At 64.5% G+C, this 18,690-nt stretch overlaps 3 protein-coding genes across 3 annotated transcripts; 1 reads left to right on the top strand and 2 right to left on the bottom strand.

Moving 5' to 3' along the window:
- The first annotated feature begins 166 nt into the window (after nucleotides 1-166).
- PPOX (protoporphyrinogen oxidase) lies at nucleotides 167-4,013 on the top strand. Its single transcript, XM_057398169.1, has 11 exons — nucleotides 167-268; nucleotides 800-934; nucleotides 1,169-1,284; nucleotides 1,368-1,500; nucleotides 1,595-1,951; nucleotides 2,895-2,955; nucleotides 3,061-3,179; nucleotides 3,258-3,371; nucleotides 3,441-3,590; nucleotides 3,669-3,711; nucleotides 3,794-4,013. The coding sequence occupies exons 1-11, from the start codon at nucleotides 182-184 to the stop codon at nucleotides 3,928-3,930; spliced, it is 1,452 nt and encodes a 483-aa protein (XP_057254152.1). The 5' UTR covers nucleotides 167-181; the 3' UTR covers nucleotides 3,931-4,013.
- Nucleotides 4,014-4,111: 98 nt separating this feature from the next.
- Nucleotides 4,112-6,790, bottom strand: B4GALT3 (beta-1,4-galactosyltransferase 3). The gene is made up of 6 exons (XM_057398166.1): nucleotides 6,495-6,790; nucleotides 5,307-5,542; nucleotides 5,032-5,222; nucleotides 4,823-4,945; nucleotides 4,640-4,744; nucleotides 4,112-4,541 (listed from the first exon to the last, which is right to left on the bottom strand). The coding sequence occupies exons 1-6, from the start codon at nucleotides 6,748-6,750 to the stop codon at nucleotides 4,112-4,114; spliced, it is 1,341 nt and encodes a 446-aa protein (XP_057254149.1). The 5' UTR covers nucleotides 6,751-6,790.
- Nucleotides 6,791-8,422: 1,632 nt separating this feature from the next.
- ADAMTS4 (ADAM metallopeptidase with thrombospondin type 1 motif 4) lies at nucleotides 8,423-11,900 on the bottom strand. The gene is made up of 9 exons (XM_057398168.1): nucleotides 11,727-11,900; nucleotides 10,676-10,999; nucleotides 10,415-10,547; nucleotides 10,164-10,334; nucleotides 9,794-10,080; nucleotides 9,505-9,691; nucleotides 9,247-9,422; nucleotides 8,979-9,154; nucleotides 8,423-8,909 (listed from the first exon to the last, which is right to left on the bottom strand). The coding sequence occupies exons 1-9, from the start codon at nucleotides 11,859-11,861 to the stop codon at nucleotides 8,510-8,512; spliced, it is 1,989 nt and encodes a 662-aa protein (XP_057254151.1). The 5' UTR covers nucleotides 11,862-11,900; the 3' UTR covers nucleotides 8,423-8,509.
- Nucleotides 11,901-18,690: the final 6,790 nt, after the last annotated feature.

Below are 18,690 nucleotides of genomic sequence, written 5' to 3'. Positions count from 1 at the left end.
GGCGAGGTTTGCCGCCGCTTAGCTCCGCCCCTCCCGCTGCGCAGCATCGTGCCATTGGCTCAGCGCGCCCTTAGTCCCGCCCTTTGCCCTTAGCAGGAGAGGGGGCGGAGCCTGCCCCTCCCTGGCGGCGCGGGGCGGGGCGCGGCGGCGGCTCCGGTGGCGGGGCCGGTCCGGGGCCTCCATGGCACCGAGCGTGGCCGTGGTGGGGGGCGGCATCAGCGGCCTGGCCGCCTGCTACCACCTGACCCGCGGCCCGCACCCGCCCAAGGTGAGCGTGGGGTGACCGGGGGGGGGGGAGCCCGGTGTTACCGGTGCAGTCCCGGTGTGACCGGTTGCGGTCCCGGTGTGACCGGTTGGGATTCCGGTGTGACCGGTGCGGTCCCGGTGTGAACGGTTGGGGTCCCGGTGTGAACGGTTGGGGTCCCGGTGTTACCGGTGCAGTCCCGGTGTGACCGGGTGCGGTCCCGGTGTTACCGGTTGGAGTCCCGGTGTTACCGGTTGCGGTCCCGGTGTGACCGGTTGCGGTCCCGGTGTTACCGGTTGTTGTCCCGGTGTTACCGGTTGCGGTCCCGGTGTTACCGGTGCGGTCCCGGTGTGACCAGTTGGAGTCCCGGTGTTACCGGTTGGAGTCCCGGTGTGACCGGTGCGATCCCGGTGTGACCGGTTGCGGTCCCGGTGTTACCGGTGCGGTTCCGGTGTTACCGGTGCGGTCCCGGTGTTACCGGGTGCGGTCCCGGTGTTACCGGTTGCGGTCCCGGTGTGAACGGTTGCGGTCCCGGTGTTACCGCGGTGTCCGCAGGTGCTGCTGCTGGAGGCCAGCGCTCGCCTCGGGGGGTGGCTGCAGAGCACCCGCGCTGCCGACGGGGCCGTGTTCGAGCATGGCCCGAGGGGGATCCGGCCCGGGGGGACGGCGGGAGCCGACACCCTGCACATGGTAACGGGGAGAGCCAGGGTGGGTGCTGGGGTCCCTGGGTCTATAGTGGGGGGGTTCTCGGGTGGGTTTCGGGGACCCTCGGTGGGTGATGGGGTCTGGGGGATGGTCCCGGCTGGGTGCTGGGCCCCTTGGTTTGTGATGGGGTCCAGGAGCGGGAGGTCCCCGTGTGGCATCCGGGGTGCCCCGGGGCAGGTCCGTGTCCGTCGTCCGTCCGTCCCCCCCCCATCCCCGCAGGTCTCAGAGCTCGGCCTTGCCGGTGCGGTCCTGCCCGTGCCCGGGGACCACCCGGCCTCCCGGAACCGCTTCCTCTACGTGGCCGGGGCCCTGCACAAGCTGCCCTCGGGGCTGGGGTAGGTGCCTGCTGCTTCCCCCCTTGCGGTGCCACCGCGGTGCCGCGGCCCTGACCCCCCCACCCCTCCCACGCCGTCCGCAGGGCGCTGCTGCGGCCGGTGCCGCCGTTCTCACGGGCGCTGCTCTGGAGCGGGCTCCGGGACCTCCTGGCGCCGGCCGGGACGGAGCCGGACGAGAGCATCCACGCGTTCGCTCGCCGCCGTTTCGGCCGGGAGGTGCGTGCGTGCCCGCCCCGGGGCGATAGCGGTTATCGCGACAGGGCAGGCGCGGGCGGGGGCCCCCCGGCCTCACGGCAACGTGCGCCCGCAGGTGGCGGACATCGCGGTGGACAGCGTGTGCCGGGGGGTGTTCGCCGGGGACTGCCGGGCGCTGAGCGTCCGCTCCTGCTTCCCGCTGCTCTTCCAGGCCGAGCGGAGCCGCCGCTCGGTGCTGCTGGGGCTGGCGCTGGGCTCCGCTGAGCGCGGCGGGGGGGACACGCACGGCAGCGGAGCCGAGTCGGGGTTGAGCCGGCGGGCGCGGGCCGAGCGCTGGAGCCAGTGGTCGCTGCGGGGAGGGATGGAGACGCTGCCCGAGGCGCTGGCGGAGTTCCTGCGGGAGCGCGGCGTGGAGCTGCGGTGCCACCAGCGCCTGCGACGCCTGAGCCGCCGCCACGATGGCCGCTGGGAGGTGCGGACCTGGGGGGGGCATCACCGCATTCCTGTATCCCTGGGGCCATGTCCTGCATCACTGCATCCCTGTGTGCCCATCCCTGCATCCTCATCCGTGTTCCCCATCACTGCATCCCTGAGTACCCATCACCACGTCCCCCATCACTGTGTCTTCCATCACGACCCTCCTGTGTCCTCATCCCTGCATCCCCATCCGTGTCCCCCATCACTGCATCCCCGAGTACCCATCACCACGTCCCCCATCCCTGTGTCCCCATCCCTGCATCCCCATCCGTGTCCCCCATCACTGCATCCCCGAGTATCCATCACCACGTCCCCCATCCCTGTGTCCCCATCCGTGTCTCCCATCACTGCATCCCCGAGTATCCATCACCACGTCCCCCATCCCTGTGTCCCCATCCCTGCATCCCCATCCGTGTCCCCCATCACTACATCCCCGAGTACCCGTAACTACATCCCTGTGTCCCCATCCCTGCATCCCCATCCGTGTCCCCCATCACTGCATCCCCGAGTACCCATCACCACATCCCTGTGTCCCCATCCCTGCATCCCCATCCGTGGCCCTCATCACCACATCCCTGAGTACCCATCCCCACATCCCCCATCACTGTGTCTCCCATCACCATATCCCTGTCTCCATGTCCCCCATCCCCATGTCTTCGTTTTTCCTATCACCACGTTCCCCCATCACCAAATCACTGTGTCCCCATCCCTGCATCCTCATCCGTGTCCCCCGTCACTGCATCCCTGAGTACCCATTACCACATCCCCCATCACTGTGTCCCCATCCCTGCATCCTCATCCGTGTCCCCCGTCACTGCATCCCTGAGTACCCATTACCACATCCCCCATCACTGCATTCCTGTGCCTCCCATCACCATATCCCTGTCTCCATGTCCCCCATCACCGCTGTCCCCCATCACCATCCTCCTTGCCCACAGCTCACCCTGGCCGATGGCACCGTCACAGCCGACCACGTTGTCAGCGCCGTCCCGGCTGCAGGTGGATGTCGGCTGCCGGTGCTGCCACCTCCGGATGCCACCGGGATGGGGAGGGGGCACCTTTACCTGCGGCCCCATCCTCACTCATGTCCCCCCCTATCCCCAGCGCTGGCTGAGGCGCTGCCGGCCGAGGCCGCGGCGCTGGCGCAGGAGCTGCGGCGCATCCCGGCGGTGTCGGTGGCTGTGGTGAACCTGCAGTACGAGGGCGTCGCGCTGCCCGTCACGGTGAGAGCAGCAGCACCCAAGGGTGACCCCGGGGGTGTTGCCAGCACCCAGGGGTGACCCCAGCCCGCTCCTGCCCAGGGTTTCGGGCACTTGGTGCCCTCCTCAGAGGATGGCTCCCTCCTGGGCATCGTCTACGACTCGGTGGCCTTCCCTGAACACAACGGCGCGGCCACGGCCTCGCTGCGGCTCACGGTGAGCACCGGGGCCGGGATTGGGCTGTACCCTGCTACCAATCCCTGGAAACACTCACGGTGCCAATAGGTGATGCTGGGAGGCGCCTGGTTCGAGCAGAGCTTCGGGGACCCGGCCACGGCCGCACCGGAGCTGCTGCTGCACCGGGCACAGGCGGCCGTGAGGGAGCAGCTGGGGCTGGAGCCGGCCCCGACCCGCTCCATCGTCAGGGTGCACCAGGTGGGTGCCAGCACCCATGGGTGGGGAGGCATAGGGGGGGTCCCATGGGACTCACTGACTGTTCCCCCCCCCGCCCAGGCCTGCATCCCACAGTACACACTGGGCCACTGGCAGCGCACAGGTAAGTGGGTGCTGAGGAGCTGGAGGGGGAAGGCACCCAATGCCCCCTCCCCTAGCACCCAGCACCCATCCTAACCCCACAGAGCGCATCGGCCGCTTCCTGGCCGAGCACCGGCTGCCCCTGAGCCTCATCGGAGCCTCCTACAGCGGCGTCTCCGTCAACGACTGCATCGCCAGCGCCAAGGCGGCCGTGGAGCGGCTGCTGGGGCCGCAGCACTGAGCCCCCCCCAGCACCCACGGCCATAGGACAAAGTGTATTTTTTAATTGAAAAACCCTTATAAAGGTCCAGGGAGCAGCTCATAAATAGAATAAATAATGTGGGGCCGGGCCCCGGCCCCGGCAGCTCCCAATGGAGCTTTCCAGGTCCTTCCTGGTGCTCAGAGTCCAATGGGGGCCAGGGTTAGGGGGTGCCCTGCACCAGGCTCCCGTTGTCCCCACGGGCCATTGCCATGCCCTCATCCTGCCCCACCACGTCGGTGCCACCGTCCCCAGCACCCTTAGGGCTGCGTTGGGTGATGCCCAAGGCCGGTTGGGTGCCGTTGGGTGCCGTTGGCCGGTGCGGGGTCAATACAAGCCCTCGGTCCCCCCAGGCTATGGGGTCCCGGGGGGGTTTGCGCAGCATCTCCTCACGGAAGAGGCTGGTGCTGCTCCGGTGCCGCTGGCCCTCGTGGCCGGGGGCCGGGGCGCGGCGGGCGGCGCGCGGGTCCGTGCCGATGTCCACGGTGAGGTTGGTGTAGAGCGGGTGGAGGTGCTTGGCCAGCAGCACGTAGCTCAGCGAGTTCATCCCGTCCTGCGTCCACATCCGCTGCGTGCGGATCAAGAGGTCAAACCTGGACCAAAGGAGGAGGGAACAGGGAACAGGGAACGTCACACCACCGGGGTCAGCCCCCAAAGCGGCGCCACCGAACCCCAAAGGGTGCCCCACAACCTGTGGGGGTTCTCCTCGTTGCCTTTGTCGCTCTTGTGCTTCACCATCTTGTAGTGGCCGATGGAGACGGGCGGGCGGGCGATCTTCATCCCGGCCAGGCGCACCCTGCAATGGGGTGCTGCGGTGTCACCGGGGGGGGTAAGTGATGGGATGGGGACACCCCTGTCACCTCCCGGGTCCTACCTGGTGGCGATGTCGTCGTCCTCTCCGCCCCAGCCCCAGTACTCGTTGGGGAAGCCATTGATCTTCATGTATTGGTCTGGGGTGAGCGCTGAGACCCCCCCAAAGTACTGGGGGTAGGGCAGGCTGTGGTGGTAGTTGGGGGGGGGAAACACGGTGTTGAGCCACGGCTCCCGGTGTCCCCCCGTGTCCCTTCCACCTCCATCACCCACCTGTATCCGAACTTGTTCATGGCCACGGAAACGTGTTTGGGGTTCCAAGGGTCGCACGTGTAGAGGTTGTGATCGTTCTCCGGGATCAGATCCACGTCGTGCAGGAAGAGGCAATCCCATTCCTCATCCTTCAACGCCTCCTTCACCCCCACGTTCAGCAGCTTCGCTCGGTTGAACGTGGAGTTACCGGCCTGCGGTGAGGCAACGGGGTCGGTAACGGGGCCGGTAACGGCGGTGTGGGGCCGCTCTGCCCCCCCCACACCCCCAAGCCTTACCTGGTGCACCACGTAGATGCCGTACTGGAGCTGCTGGCGCTGCAGGAAGGGGTGCAGGTAGTAGAGGAGGTGGCCCAGGTGGGTCTCGCGGTTGCGGTGCGGGATGATGACGGCCGTGCGGGACCGGGGCTCGCAGCCGGGGGGTTGATAGCGGCCGCCCTCCTGCACCGCCGGGTTCTTGGCCTGGATCTGCTCCAACGTCGGCACCCGGCTGAAGGTCACCGTCAGCGGCCCCACTGCAGCGAGAGGGGGGGCAGAGGAAAGGGGAGGGTTGAGGGCGGCGGCAGCCCCGGGGCCGTTCCCACAGCCTCGAACCACGGGAGCGGCCCCAGTGCAGCCGGATGGGCCGGTTCTGCCGGTTCCTTCCCCGCGGAACCGGTTCTTCCTCTCCAGGAGGGGGAGGTTCTTCCCCGCGGGGCCCTTTCTTCCCCTTCCAGCCCGGTTCTCCGGCCGGGGGGGTGCCCGTTCTGCCCCCGTTGGGGCCGGTTCTCCCCCTGGGTGCCCGGTTCTTCCCCCGTTTGGGCCGGTTCTCCCCCTGGGCGCCCGGTTCTTCCCCCGTTGAGGCCGGTTTTCCCCCCGTAAGGCCCGTTCTGCCCTCGTTGGGGCCGGTTCTCCCCTTGGGCACCCGGTTCTTCCCCCGTTAAGGCCGGTTCTCTCCCCGTAGGGCCCGTTCTGCCCCCGTTGGGGCCGGTTCTCTCCCCGTAGGGCCCGGTTCTCCCCCTGGGCACCCGGTTCTTAACCCATTGGGGCCGGTTCTTCCCCCGTTGAGGCCGGTTTTCCCCCCGTAATGCCCGTTCTGCCTTCGTTGGGGCCGGTTCTCCCCCTGGGCACCCGGTTCTTCCCCCGTTGAGGCCGGTTCTCTCCCCGTAGGGCCCGTTCTACCCCCGGAAGGGCCGGTTCTACCCCCGGAAGGGCCGGTTCTCCCCCTGGGCACCCGGTTCTTCCCCCGTTGAGGCCGGTTCTCCCCCCGTAAGGCCCGTTCTGCCCTCGTTGGGGCCGGTTCTCCCCCTGGGCGCCCGGCTCTTTCCCCATTGGGGCCGGTTCTCCCCCTGGGTGCCCGGTTCTTCCCCCACTGGGGCCGGTTCTCTTGCTGGGGCCCTTCTCTTCCTCCCACAGACACCGGTTCTCCCCCGGCCTTAGGCCCCGTTTCTCCCCGCTGGGTGCTTCCCACCCCCCCCCGTTGCTCACCGAGGAAGGGCGAGCGCTCGGGGCAGAAGGGCAGCGGCCGCGCGGGGTCAGGCCGGGCGGGCTCCCTGGGCAGGAGCCGGCTGAGGTTCGCGTAGACATCGTGCGTGCGGGAGTAGTCGAAGACGGGCCCCGCGGCGCGGCCGAAGAGGGACGTGAGGCTGCGGAACCCGCCCAGCGAGAAGTAAGCGACGAAGGCGAACTGGCAGCCGACGAGCAGCGCCAGCGAGCGCGGCCGCTCCAGCAGCCGCCGGAGCATGGCGGCGGGGGCCGCGTCACCGAGCGCCGGGCGGCATCGCGGGGGCGACCGCGGCCCCACCGCCGCTCTGGGACGCACTGAGAGGGAGGGCGCAGAGCGCATGCCGGGGGGCGGAGCCTGGGGCGCTCAAAGGGGCCGTGAGGTGCCCGGTGGGGTCAAGGTGAGGGCAGGCTGAGGTCAAGGGAGGGTTAGGATGAGGTCAAGGAGGGGTGAGTGCGGGGTCAAGGTCGGGACATGGCCCCGCTGGGGCGGGGGGCCCCGGGCCGGCACCACCCGGCCCCTGGCCGTTGCCGAGCGCCCCGCGCTCCCGGTTGGAGCTGCCCATGGAGAACGCGGCCCCAGGAGCCCGGAGCGGACGCTGGTGCCGGGGCTGGAGGGGGCCCGGCCAGGCTGAGGCTGCTCGGGCAGCCCCGGGGTACGGGGGAGGCTGGGGGCGGCTCCCGCAGGCGGGCACTAGGACCCAGGGGCCCCGGAGACCACGGCCGTGTTGGCCACGCCCTTATTGGTGACGTCCCGGGGACGGCGCGCTCTGATTGGGCCCCCGGTGCCGCTTCCCCGCCTCCAACTTCACCTCGCTGCTGCTGCGACGGGACCCGAACCCCGAATTCCCCCCAAATTCCTCCCCAAACCTCACAAATTCCTTCAAATCTCCCGAATTCCCTCCAAATTCCCCTCAAATTCCTCCCAAATCTACCCCAACGTCCCAAATTCCCACTAATTCCCCACAAATTTCCCCTAAAACCTCAAAAATCCCCCCAAATTCTCTCCAAATGCCTCCAAACCTCCTCAATACACTGAAATTCCCTCCAGATCCCCCCAAAACCTTACAAATTCCCTCCAAATCTCCCAAATTCCCCCCAAACCCCTCAAATACCCCAAAATCACCTCAAATCGCCCCAAATCTCCTCAAATCTCCCCCAACATCCCAAATTCCCACTAATTCCCCATAAATTTCTCCTAAACCTCAAAAATCCCCCCAAATCCTCCCAAATTCTCCCCAAGTACCTCCAAACCTCCCAAGTACACCGAAATTCCCTCCAGATCCCCCCCAAAACCCCCAAAATTCCCTCCAAATCTTCCAAATCCACCTCAAATACCACCAAATCCCCTCAAATCTCCCCCAACATCCCAAATTCTCACTAATTCCCCACAAATTTCTCCTAAACCTCAAAAATCCCCCCAAATCTGCCCAAATTCTCCCCAAATACCCCCCAAATACACCCGAATTCCCTCATCTCCCCCAAATCCCCCCAAATTCCCCCCAAATCCCCCCTAAAGCCTCCCAAATCCCCCCCAGATCCCCCCAAGGATCCCAATCCCTGCTCCTGGCATGGTCGGTGCTCACACCCCACACTGTCCCCAAACAGGGTTCCGCTTCCCAGTGCCACCATCAATATCCCGGCCCCACAGAGGCCAGAGCAGGTGAAGCCGAGGGGGCTCCAGTGGGTCAGGAGCTGCGTTCCATGGGGAATTGGGGGCACCCAATAAAGTTCTTTCAGCACAGGGGTGCTGGTGCCTGTTCTGGGTGCTGGGCACGATGCTCACAGTGCCCGCTGGGATCACCACAACCACACCGGCTCCATAAATAGCTTTAAATAAGAGGCTGGGGGGGGTGGGGGTCCACAGGTGGGGGGCCCCGGGGCCTGCCCAGGGCTGAGGTAGAAGCGGTGATGGGCGCTGGGGCTCAGCGCGGAGGCTGCGGCCATCAGTAACCAAATGGTGCCAGCAGGATCAATCTCATCCCATCACTCTCCTGCGGCTACCGGTGGTGCCGGCGGCTCTTGAGGATCTCCAGGATTTGGGCTTTCTGCTTCTCCCAGGCCTCCGACGGGCGGCGGGGCACGAAGAAGCTGAACTTCAACCGCGGTGCTCTCCGTTCATCCACCACCAGCGCCTGCAGCAGCACCGGCTGCGGCAGCGGCCCCCGGCCCTCCAGCGTCTCGGTGGCCGCGGTGGCCCCGCTGTAGCGCAGGGTTATCCCCTTGCCCAGCGCCACGTCGGTGGCCGATGGCACCAGGATGTAGCCACCGTTGAGCAGGGATTCACCATCGGGGCGCCGGAGGGCCAGGAAAACATCCTCGGCACCGGGGGCCGAAACCTGGCGCACCAGGACGTGCGTGGCACCCGCCGGGATGGTCACCACATCGTTGTAGCCGTAGCTGTGGGGTGGGTGCAGAGAGGTTGGACGGTGGCACCCATGGGTGCTCCCCGCCCCACCGGGCACTTACCGGGGTTTGGTGAAAGAACCGGAGATTTTGGTGCATCCGGAGCCGTCGCCGCCGCAGTTCATGCATTTATCGAACTTCTTCTTGGAGCCAATGATGCGGTCGCAGCCGGCGGGGATGCAGCGGCCCCGCACGCACACCCCGGTGCTCTCCGGTGAGCACGGCGTCCCATCGGCGACCTGCGGCACGGCACGGCCTCAGCGCCCTTCGCAAGTCGGGGGGGACGGACCCGTGCTAGGGTTATGAGGCAAGGGGGGATGGCAGCGCTCACCCTCTGCTGCAGCACATGGTAGTAGCCCAAGGTCTGGGACTGGCAGATGAGCTTGCACCGGTCCCGTTCGGCCACGCCGCTGTAGCGAGGGACCCAGTCCCGCGGCGCCGGCAGCCCCCTGACGAGCTCCGGACCGCGGTTGTACTCGGCGCATTGCTCCTCCCGGAACGCCAGAGCTACCGGGGGGACGAGCGGAGGGGTCAGCGCCAGCCCCCGGTGCTTCCACCCCGGCCCCGTCCCTCCGCACACGGCGCTTACCGGAGCCGCCGGGACACTCCTCCACGCTGCAGGACTGGACACGGGTCCGTTTCCCCCGGCAGAAGCGGCCGCCGTGGAGAGGCTCGGGCTCGGTGCAACCGCGGTGCGAGAGCCGAACGCCGCCGCCGCAGCTCCGGGAGCAGCCGCTCCACGGCCCCCACGGCCCCCAAGCGCCGTCCACCGGAGTCTGCACCGGGAAACGCAGCGGGAGCGGGGTCAAACGGGAGCCCCGGGGGGCGAGAGGCGGCCCCGGTTCCCCCCCCCCCCCCGTTTCTCCCCACACACTCACGGTGAGCTCCTGCATGCGGGTGATGCTGACACAGGCCCCGTCCATGCAGGCGCTGCCCGGCGCGCACGGTGTGCCGTCGGCCCAGGGGAAGTGCTTCGTTTGGCACACGGAGCGGCCGCCGGTGTGGCCGGTGCACCAGAGCCGGGAGCAGGGCGGCTGCTGGTCCCCGCAGTGCCGCGACTCGGGCCCGAAGGCGAGCTGGCATTGCCGCAGCAGCGGGTACACGCTGCCCGGCAGCGCCGACGGCAGCGGCAGCCACTCCGGAGGCTGGTCCAGGAGGCAGTGACCTGCGGGGAGCGGAGCACCGGTGATGCCGGGGAGCTCCGGATGGGACGTGGCCGCACCGGGGCTGCCCCGAGCCGGGTCTTACCGTGGCCGTTGTCCAGGAAGTCGGTGATGAAGCGGGCGCTGCACGGGGACCACATCTCGCCGGGCTCCAGCGAGGAGAGGACGGGAGCCATCACCCGCCGGGCGGCTGCGGTGGCACCGTTCAGCTCCCGGCAGGGCTGCGCCGTGTCGTGCAGCATGTTGAAGACGTGACCTGCGCCGGGGGACGGTGGCATCAGCCCCGAGAGGGTTTTGGGGTGCTCCGATGTCCCCCGTGTCCCCATCCCCACTCACCCAGCTCATGAGCGACGGTGAAGGCAGACTGCAGCCCATCGTCCTCCACCACGGCGCAGCTCCGCGCCGGGTCGCACACGGTGCCCACATCGGCCATGCCCAGCGTGGCACAAGTGGTGGCCCCACACAGGTCCTAGGGGGGGGGGGTAGGAGAGGGGTGAGCACCCCAAAACCAGCACCCAAACCCCTTGGGGGGCACCACCAGCACTCAGCAACCCCATAGGGACCCCAAGCAGCGCGGACCCCCCCAAACGTCCCCACCTGCCGGGTGAAGAGCAGGGCGGTGTCGAAGTGGAGGGGGCTGTCCTCGTCGGGGACATTGAGCCCCTGTTGCCACTGGCAGAAGTTCCGGAGCATCTCGGCAGCGTTGGAGGTCGGGGGGGGCCCGGGGGTGCCGGGGCCCAGCACCAGCAGCCGCGTTACCCGCAGCTCCACCGCGTTGCCGAGGCTGCCGTGGCGGAAGGAGCGGGCGGCCGCCGCCAGCACCGTGAGCAGGTACGGCCGCAGCCCCGCACCGTGGAACCGCGCCATCGCCTCGTCCGCCACCACGAGGAGCTCCACGAACCGCGGCACCGAGGCGAAGCGCTGGGTGGGGGGGAAAAGGGGGCTTGGAGGGGCGGGCTGGGGTACCCCGGCATCACCCACTGCATCCCAGTGACCCCCAGCATCACCCACTGCATCCCGGGGTACCCCGGCATCACCCCACTGCATCCCAGTGACCCCCAGCATCACCCCGCTGCATCCCGGTGACCCCCAGCATCACCCCGCTGCATCCCGGTGACCCCCAGCATCACCCCGGTGACCGCCAGCATCACCCCGCCGCATCCCGGTGACCCCCAGCATCACCCCACTGCGTCCCGGTGACCCCCAGCATCACCCCACTGCATCCCGGTGACCCCCAGCATCACCCCGCCGCATCCCGGTGACCGCCAGCATCATCCCGTCGCATCCCGGTGACCCCCAGCATCACCCCACCGCATCCCGGTGACCCCCAGCATCATCCCGTCGCATGCCAGAGCCCCGGGAGCCAGCGGGGGAAACCCTGGTCCAGCCCATCCCAGTTTAGTGTGTCCGGTCCTCCTCGTTCGTTCTGCCGCCAGTTCGTTCTCGTCCCAGCCTATCCCAGCCCGGTTACATCCCCATCTATCCCAGCCCATCCTGGTCCCTCCCATCCTGCTCCAGCCCAGCCCAGCCCGCTCCCAGCGCTGTCCATCCCGATCCCGGTCCCGTGTGCCCCGGTCCATCCCAGCCTGTCCCATCCTGATCCCGGTCCATTCCGGTCCCTGTCTCGTGTGTCCCGGCCCGGCCGTACCTTGGTTCTCCTCGGGGCCGGTCCCAGCCGGGTTTTTGTATCGGATTCTCCCGGTGCAGTGACAGGACACGAGGGACCGGGAGCAGCCCCAACAGCAGCGACGGCGACCAGGAGCGTCAGGAGCGCGCAGCGCATGGCCCGGGCACCGCGACACAGCGACAGCCCCGCGATAGCCCCGCGATAGCCCCGCGACAGCCCCGCGATAGCCCCGCGGCAAGCGGGTCCCGCCGCTTTTTAACGGGCGGGATGGGCTGGCCCGGGAGGGGCGGAGCTGAGCGGGGCGGCCCCGACCCCCCCCTCGGGCCGTTCGGGAAGGCAGGGCCGGGACATCCCCCCCCGGGACCCTCCGGGATCTCCCCTCACCGGGACCGGTCCCAGGGGAGGTGTTGGATGCCAGCAGGGGTTTCTACCCCTGTCTGTGCCCTTCATCCTTCATCCCTCATCCTCCTCATTCCCTTCATCCCCCCTGTCCCGCCATCCCTCCTCATCACCCTAATCCTTCCTCATCCTCCTCTTCCTCCTCATCCCCCCCTGTCTCCTGCATACCTGCCTGTGCTCCCCATCCCTTCTCACCCCCCCCCATCACCTTCATCCATTCTCATCTTCCTCCTCCCCTTCATCCCTTCTCCTCCTCTTCTTCCTCATCGTCCTAATTCCTTTCATCCCTCCCTGTCCCCCTATCCCGCCTCATCTTCCTCATCACCTTCATCCCTCCTCATCCCTCCTCATCCTCCCATCCTTCCTCATCCCCCCATCCTTCCTCATCCCCCTCATTCCCTTCATCCCTTCCTGTCCCTCATCCCTCTTCATCCGCTTCATCCCTCCTCATCCCCCATCCTTCCTCATCCCCCTCATTCCCTTCATCCCTTCCTGTCCCTCATCCCTCCTCATCCTCTTCATCCCTCCTCATCCTCCCATCCTTCCTCATCCCCCCATCCTTCCTCATCCCCCTCATTCCCTTCATCCCTTCCTGTCCCTCATCCCTCCTCATCCTCTTCATCCCTCCTCATCCTCCCATCCTTCCTCATCCCCCCATCCTTCCTCATCCCCCTCATTCCCTTCATCCCTTCCTGTCCCTCATCCCTCCTCATCCTCTTCATCCCTCCTCATCCTCCCATCCTTCCTCATCCCCCTCATTCCCTTCATCCCTTCCTGTCCCTCATCCCTCCTCATCCTCTTCATCCCTCCTCATCCTCCCATCCTTCCTCATCCCCCCATCCTTCCTCATCCCCCTCATTCCCTTCATCCCTTCCTGTCCCTCATCCCTTCTCATCCTTCCTCATCCTCTCCCTTTTCCTCATCCCTCCCTGTCCCCTCCATTCCTGCCTGTGCTCCCATCCCTCCTCATCCTCTTCATCCCTCCTGGATCCCCCATGCCCCCCCCGCCCCGTGTCCGCCTTTCCCAGCAGGGCACCCGCTGTCTCACACCCGAGTCACCTCCTGGCCCCCCTCGGCAGGACACGGCCCGCATCCTGCTTCCTCCCTTCTGGGAAGGGGGGGGGGGGGGGGGGGGGCCGGTCCCGGTCCCGGTCCCGGTGCGGGGTGGGGGGGGGGGGGGAGGAGGGGGGCCGGGGCGCTGCCGGTGCCGTCGGTGCCGTCCCCGGGATGGGGGTGACGCGGCCCTGGACAAAGGCAGCCGGTGGCACCCGGTGCCGCCGCACAAAGAGCCTCTGTGCACCCATGGGACCCCAGCACCAACTGGGCTCCGGCATCTGCCACAGCGGCCGCTGCCCTGGGACCTGCCACTGTCCCCAGCCCCAGTTTCCCCAGTTCCAGCATCCCCAGTTCCAGCATGCCCAGTTCCAGCATCCCCAGCTCCAGCATCCCCAGTTCCAGCATCCCCAGCTCCAGCATCCCCAGTTCCAGCATCCCCAGTTCCAGCATCCCCAGCTCCAGCATCCCCAGTTCCAGCATCCCCAGCTCCAGCATCCCCAGTTCCAGCATCCCCAGCTCCAGCATCCCCAGCTCCAGCATCCCCAGCTCCAGCGTCCCCAGTTCCAGCATCCCCAGCTCCAGCATCCCCAGTTCCAGCGTCCCCAGCTCCAGCATCCCCAGCTCCAGCATCCCCAGTTCCAGCATCCCCGGCTCCAGCATCCCCAGCTCCAGCGTCCCCAGTTCCAGCATCCCCAGCTCCAGCGTCCCCAGTTCCAGCATCCTCAGCTCCAACATCCCCAGTTTCAGTGTCCTCAGTTCCAGCATCCCCAGCTCCAGCATCCCCAGTTCCAGCATCCCCGGCTCCAGCTTCCCCAGCTCCAGCATCCCCAGCTCCAGCATCCTCGGCTCCAGCTTCCCCAGCTCCAGCATCCCCAGCTCCAGCATCCCCAGCTCCATCCTCAGCTCCAGCTTCCCCAGCTCCAGCATCCCCAGCTCCAGCATCCCCAGCTCCAGCATCCTCAGCTCCAGCATCCCCAGCTCCAGCATCCCCAGCTCCAGCATCCCCAGCTCCAGCATCCCCAGCTCCAGCATCCCCAGTTCCAGCATCCCCAGCTCCAGCATCCCCAGCTCCAGCATCCTCAGCTCCAGCATCCCCAGCTCCAGCATCCTCAGCTCCAGCATCCCCAGCTCCAGTGTCCCCAGCTCCAGCTTCCCCAGCTCCAGTGTCCCCAGTTCCAGCATCCCCAGCTCCAGCATCCTCAGCTCCAGCATCCCCAGCTCCAGTGTCCCCAGCTCCAGCTTCCCCAGCTCCAGCATCCCCAGTTCCAGCATCCCCAGCTCCAGCTTCCCCAGCTCCAGTGTCCCCAGCTCCAATATCTACAAGTTTCGGTATTCCCGGTTTCAGCATCCCCATAACCAGTACCCCCAGTTTGAGGATCTCCAGCTCCAGCATCCCCATTAGCATTTTCTCTGAGCTCCAGTATCCCCAGTTCGAGCATCCCCAGCTGCAGTACTCCCATTTCTAGTATCTCCCAGTCCCACTGTCTCCCACTTCTATCTCCCACTTTCAGAATCCCCAGCTCCAGCGTCCCTAGTTCCAGCATCCCCAGCTCCAGCATCCGCAGTTCCACTATCTCCCACTTCCAGTATCACCCACTTTCAGCATCCCCCTTCCCTGTATCCCTACTTCCATCTCCAGTATCCCCAGTTCAAGCATCCCCAGCTCTGGCATCCCCAGTTCCACTATCTATCTCCCACTTCCAGCATCCCCAGTCTCTGTATCCCTACTTCCATCTCCAGTATTTTCCAGTTCCAACATCTCCAGCCCCTGTATCCCTACTTCCATCTCCAGTGTGTTCCAGTCTCAGCATCCCCAGTCTCTGTATCCCTACTTCCATCTCCAGTATGTTCCAGTTCCAGCATCTCCAGCTCCAGCATCCCTACTTCCATCTCCAGTGTGTTCCATTCTCAGCATCCCCAGTCCCTGTATCCCTACTTCCATCTCTAGGGTGTTCCAGTTCCAACATCCCCATCTCCAGCATCCCCAGTTCCAGAATCTCCCACTTCCAGCATCCCCAGTTCCAGTATCTCCCACTTCCAGCATCCCTAGTCCCTGTATCCCTACTTCCATCTCCAGTATGTTCCAGTTCCAGCATCTCCAGCCCCTGTATCCCTACTTCCATCTCCAGTATGTTCCAGTTCCAACATCCCCATCTCCAGTATGTTCCAGTTCCAGCATCCCCAGCTCCAGTATGTTCCAGTTCCACCATCCCCATCTCCAGTATGTTCCAGTTCCACCATCCCCATCTCCAGTATGTTCCAGTTCCAACATCCCCATCTCCAGTATGTTCCAGTTCCACCATCCCCAGTTCCAGTATGTTCCAGTTCCACCATCCCCAGCTCCAGCATCCCCAGTTCCACCATCCCCATCTCCAGTATGTTCCAGTTCCACCATCCCCAGTTCCAGTATGTTCCAGTTCCACCATTCCCAGCTCCAGCATCCCCAGTTCCACCATCCCCAGCTCCAGCATCCCCAGTTCCACCATCCCCATCTCCAGTATGTTCCAGTTCCACCATCCCCAGTTCCAGTATGTTCCAGTTCCACCATTCCCAGCTCCAGCATCCCCAGTTCCACCATTCCCAGCTCCAGTATGTTCCAGTTCCACCATCCCCAGCTCCAGCATCCCCAGTTCCACCATCCCCAGCTCCAGTATGTTCCAGTTCAACCAACCCCAGTTCCACCATCCCCATCTCCAGTATGTTCCAGTTCCACCATCCCCAGCTCCAGTATGTTCCAGTTCCACCATTCCCAGCTCCAGCATCCCCAGTTCCACCATCCCCATCTCCAGTATGTTCCAGTTCCACCATCCCCAGTTCCAGTATGTTCCAGTTCCACCATTCCCAGCTCCAGCATCCCCAGTTCCACCATCCCCAGCTCCAGCATCCCCAGTTCCACCATCCCCATCTCCAGTATGTTCCAGTTCCACCATCCCCAGTTCCAGTATGTTCCAGTTCCACCATTCCCAGCTCCAGCATCCCCAGTTCCACCATTCCCAGCTCCAGTATGTTCCAGTTCCACCATCCCCATCTCCAGTATGTTCCAGTTCCACCATCCCCAGCTCCAGCATCCCCAGTTCCACCATCCCCAGCTCCAGTATGTTCCAGTTCCACCATCCCCAGTTCCACCATCCCCATCTCCAGTATGTTCCAGTTCCACCATCCCCATCTCCAGTATGTTCCAGTTCCACCATCCCCAGCTCCAGCCATCCCCAGCTCCAGTATGTTCCAGTTCCACCATCCCCATCTCCAGTATGTTCCAGTTCCACCATCCCCAGCTCCAGCATCCCCAGTTCCACCATCCCCAGCTCCAGTATGTTCCAGTTCCACCATCCCCAGTTCCACCATCCCCATCTCCAGTATGTTCCAGTTCCACCATCCCCATCTCCAGTATGTTCCAGTTCCACCATCCCCATCTCCAGTATGTTCCAGTTCCACCATCCCCAGTTCCAGTATGTTCCAGTTCCACCATCCCCAGTTCCAGTATGTTCCAGTTCCACCATTCCCAGCTCCAGCATCCCCAGTTCCACCATCCCCAGCTCCAGCATCCCCAGTTCCACCATCCCCAGCTCCAGTATGTTCCAGTTCCACCATCCCCAGTTCCAGTATGTTCCAGTTCCACCATTCCCAGCTCCAGCATCCCCAGTTCCACCATCCCCAGCTCCAGCATCCCCAGTTCCACCATCCCCATCTCCAGTATGTTCCAGTTCCACCATCCCCAGTTCCAGTATGTTCCAGTTCCACCATTCCCAGCTCCAGCATCCCCAGTTCCACCATTCCCAGCTCCAGCATCCCCAGTTCCACCATCCCCATCTCCAGTATGTTCCAGTTCCACCATCCCCATCTCCAGTATGTTCCAGTTCCACCATCCCCAGCTCCAGTATGTTCCAGTTCCAACATCCCCATCTCCAGTATGTTCCAGTTCCACCATCCCCATCTCCAGTATGTTCCAGTTCCACCATCCCCATCTCCAGTATGTTCCAGTTCCACCATCCCCATCTCCAGTATGTTCCAGTTCCACCATCCCCATCTCCAGTATGTTCCAGTTCCACCATCCCCAGCTCCAGCATCCCCAGTTCCACCATCCCCAGCTCCAGTATGTTCCAGTTCCACCATTCCCAGCTCCAGTATGTTCCAGTTCCACCATCCCCATCTCCAGTATGTTCCAGTTCCACCATCCCCATCTCCAGTATGTTCCAGTTCCACCATCCCCATCTCCAGTATGTTCCAGTTCCACCATCCCCATCTCCAGTATGTTCCAGTTCCACCATCCCCAGTTCCAGTATGTTCCAGTTCCACCATCCCCAGCTCCAGTATGTTCCAGTTCCACCATTCCCAGCTCCAGCATCCCCAGTTCCACCATCCCCATCTCCAGTATGTTCCAGTTCCACCATCCCCAGTTCCAGTATGTTCCAGTTCCACCATCCCCAGTTCCAGTATGTTCCAGTTCCACCATTCCCAGCTCCAGCATCCCCAGTTCCACCATCCCCAGCTCCAGCATCCCCAGTTCCACCATCCCCATCTCCAGTATGTTCCAGTTCCACCATCCCCAGTTCCAGTATGTTCCAGTTCCACCATTCCCAGCTCCAGCATCCCCAGTTCCACCATTCCCAGCTCCAGCATCCCCAGTTCCACCATCCCCATCTCCAGTATGTTCCAGTTCCACCATCCCCATCTCCAGTATGTTCCAGTTCCACCATCCCCAGCTCCAGTATGTTCCAGTTCCAACATCCCCATCTCCAGTATGTTCCAGTTCCACCATCCCCATCTCCAGTATGTTCCAGTTCCACCATCCCCATCTCCAGTATGTTCCAGTTCCACCATCCCCATCTCCAGTATGTTCCAGTTCCACCATCCCCATCTCCAGTATGTTCCAGTTCCACCATCCCCAGCTCCAGCATCCCCAGTTCCACCATCCCCAGCTCCAGTATGTTCCAGTTCCACCATTCCCAGCTCCAGTATGTTCCAGTTCCACCATCCCCATCTCCAGTATGTTCCAGTTCCACCATCCCCATCTCCAGTATGTTCCAGTTCCACCATCCCCATCTCCAGTATGTTCCAGTTCCACCATCCCCATCTCCAGTATGTTCCAGTTCCACCATCCCCAGCTCCAGCATCCCCAGTTCCACCATCCCCATCTCCAGTATGTTCCAGTTCCACCATCCCCAGTTCCAGTATGTTCCAGTTCCACCATCCCCAGCTCCAGTATGTTCCAGTTCCACCATTCCCAGCTCCAGCATCCCCAGTTCCACCATCCCCATCTCCAGTATGTTCCAGTTCCACCATCCCCAGCTCCACCATCCCCAGTTCCACCATCCCCAGCTCCAGTATGTTCCAGTTCCACCATCCCCATCTCCAGTATGTTCCAGTTCCACCATCCCCAGCTCCAGTATGTTCCAGTTCCACCATCCCCATCTCCAGTATGTTCCAGTTCCACCATCCCCAGCTCCAGTATGTTCCAGTTCCACCATCCCCATCTCCAGTATGTTCCAGTTCCACCAGCCCCATCTCCAGTATGTTCCAGTTCCACCAT

This window comes from Pezoporus wallicus, unplaced genomic scaffold (assembly GCF_028554395.1).
Source record: "Pezoporus wallicus isolate ANWC-B61680 ecotype Strahan unplaced genomic scaffold, APGP_CSIRO_Pwel_v1 contig_14499, whole genome shotgun sequence".
Classification (NCBI taxonomy): domain Eukaryota; kingdom Metazoa; phylum Chordata; class Aves; order Psittaciformes; family Psittacidae; genus Pezoporus; species Pezoporus wallicus.
The sequence above is the reverse complement of the archived record's forward strand: the minus strand, read 5'-3'. Positions and strand labels throughout refer to the sequence as shown.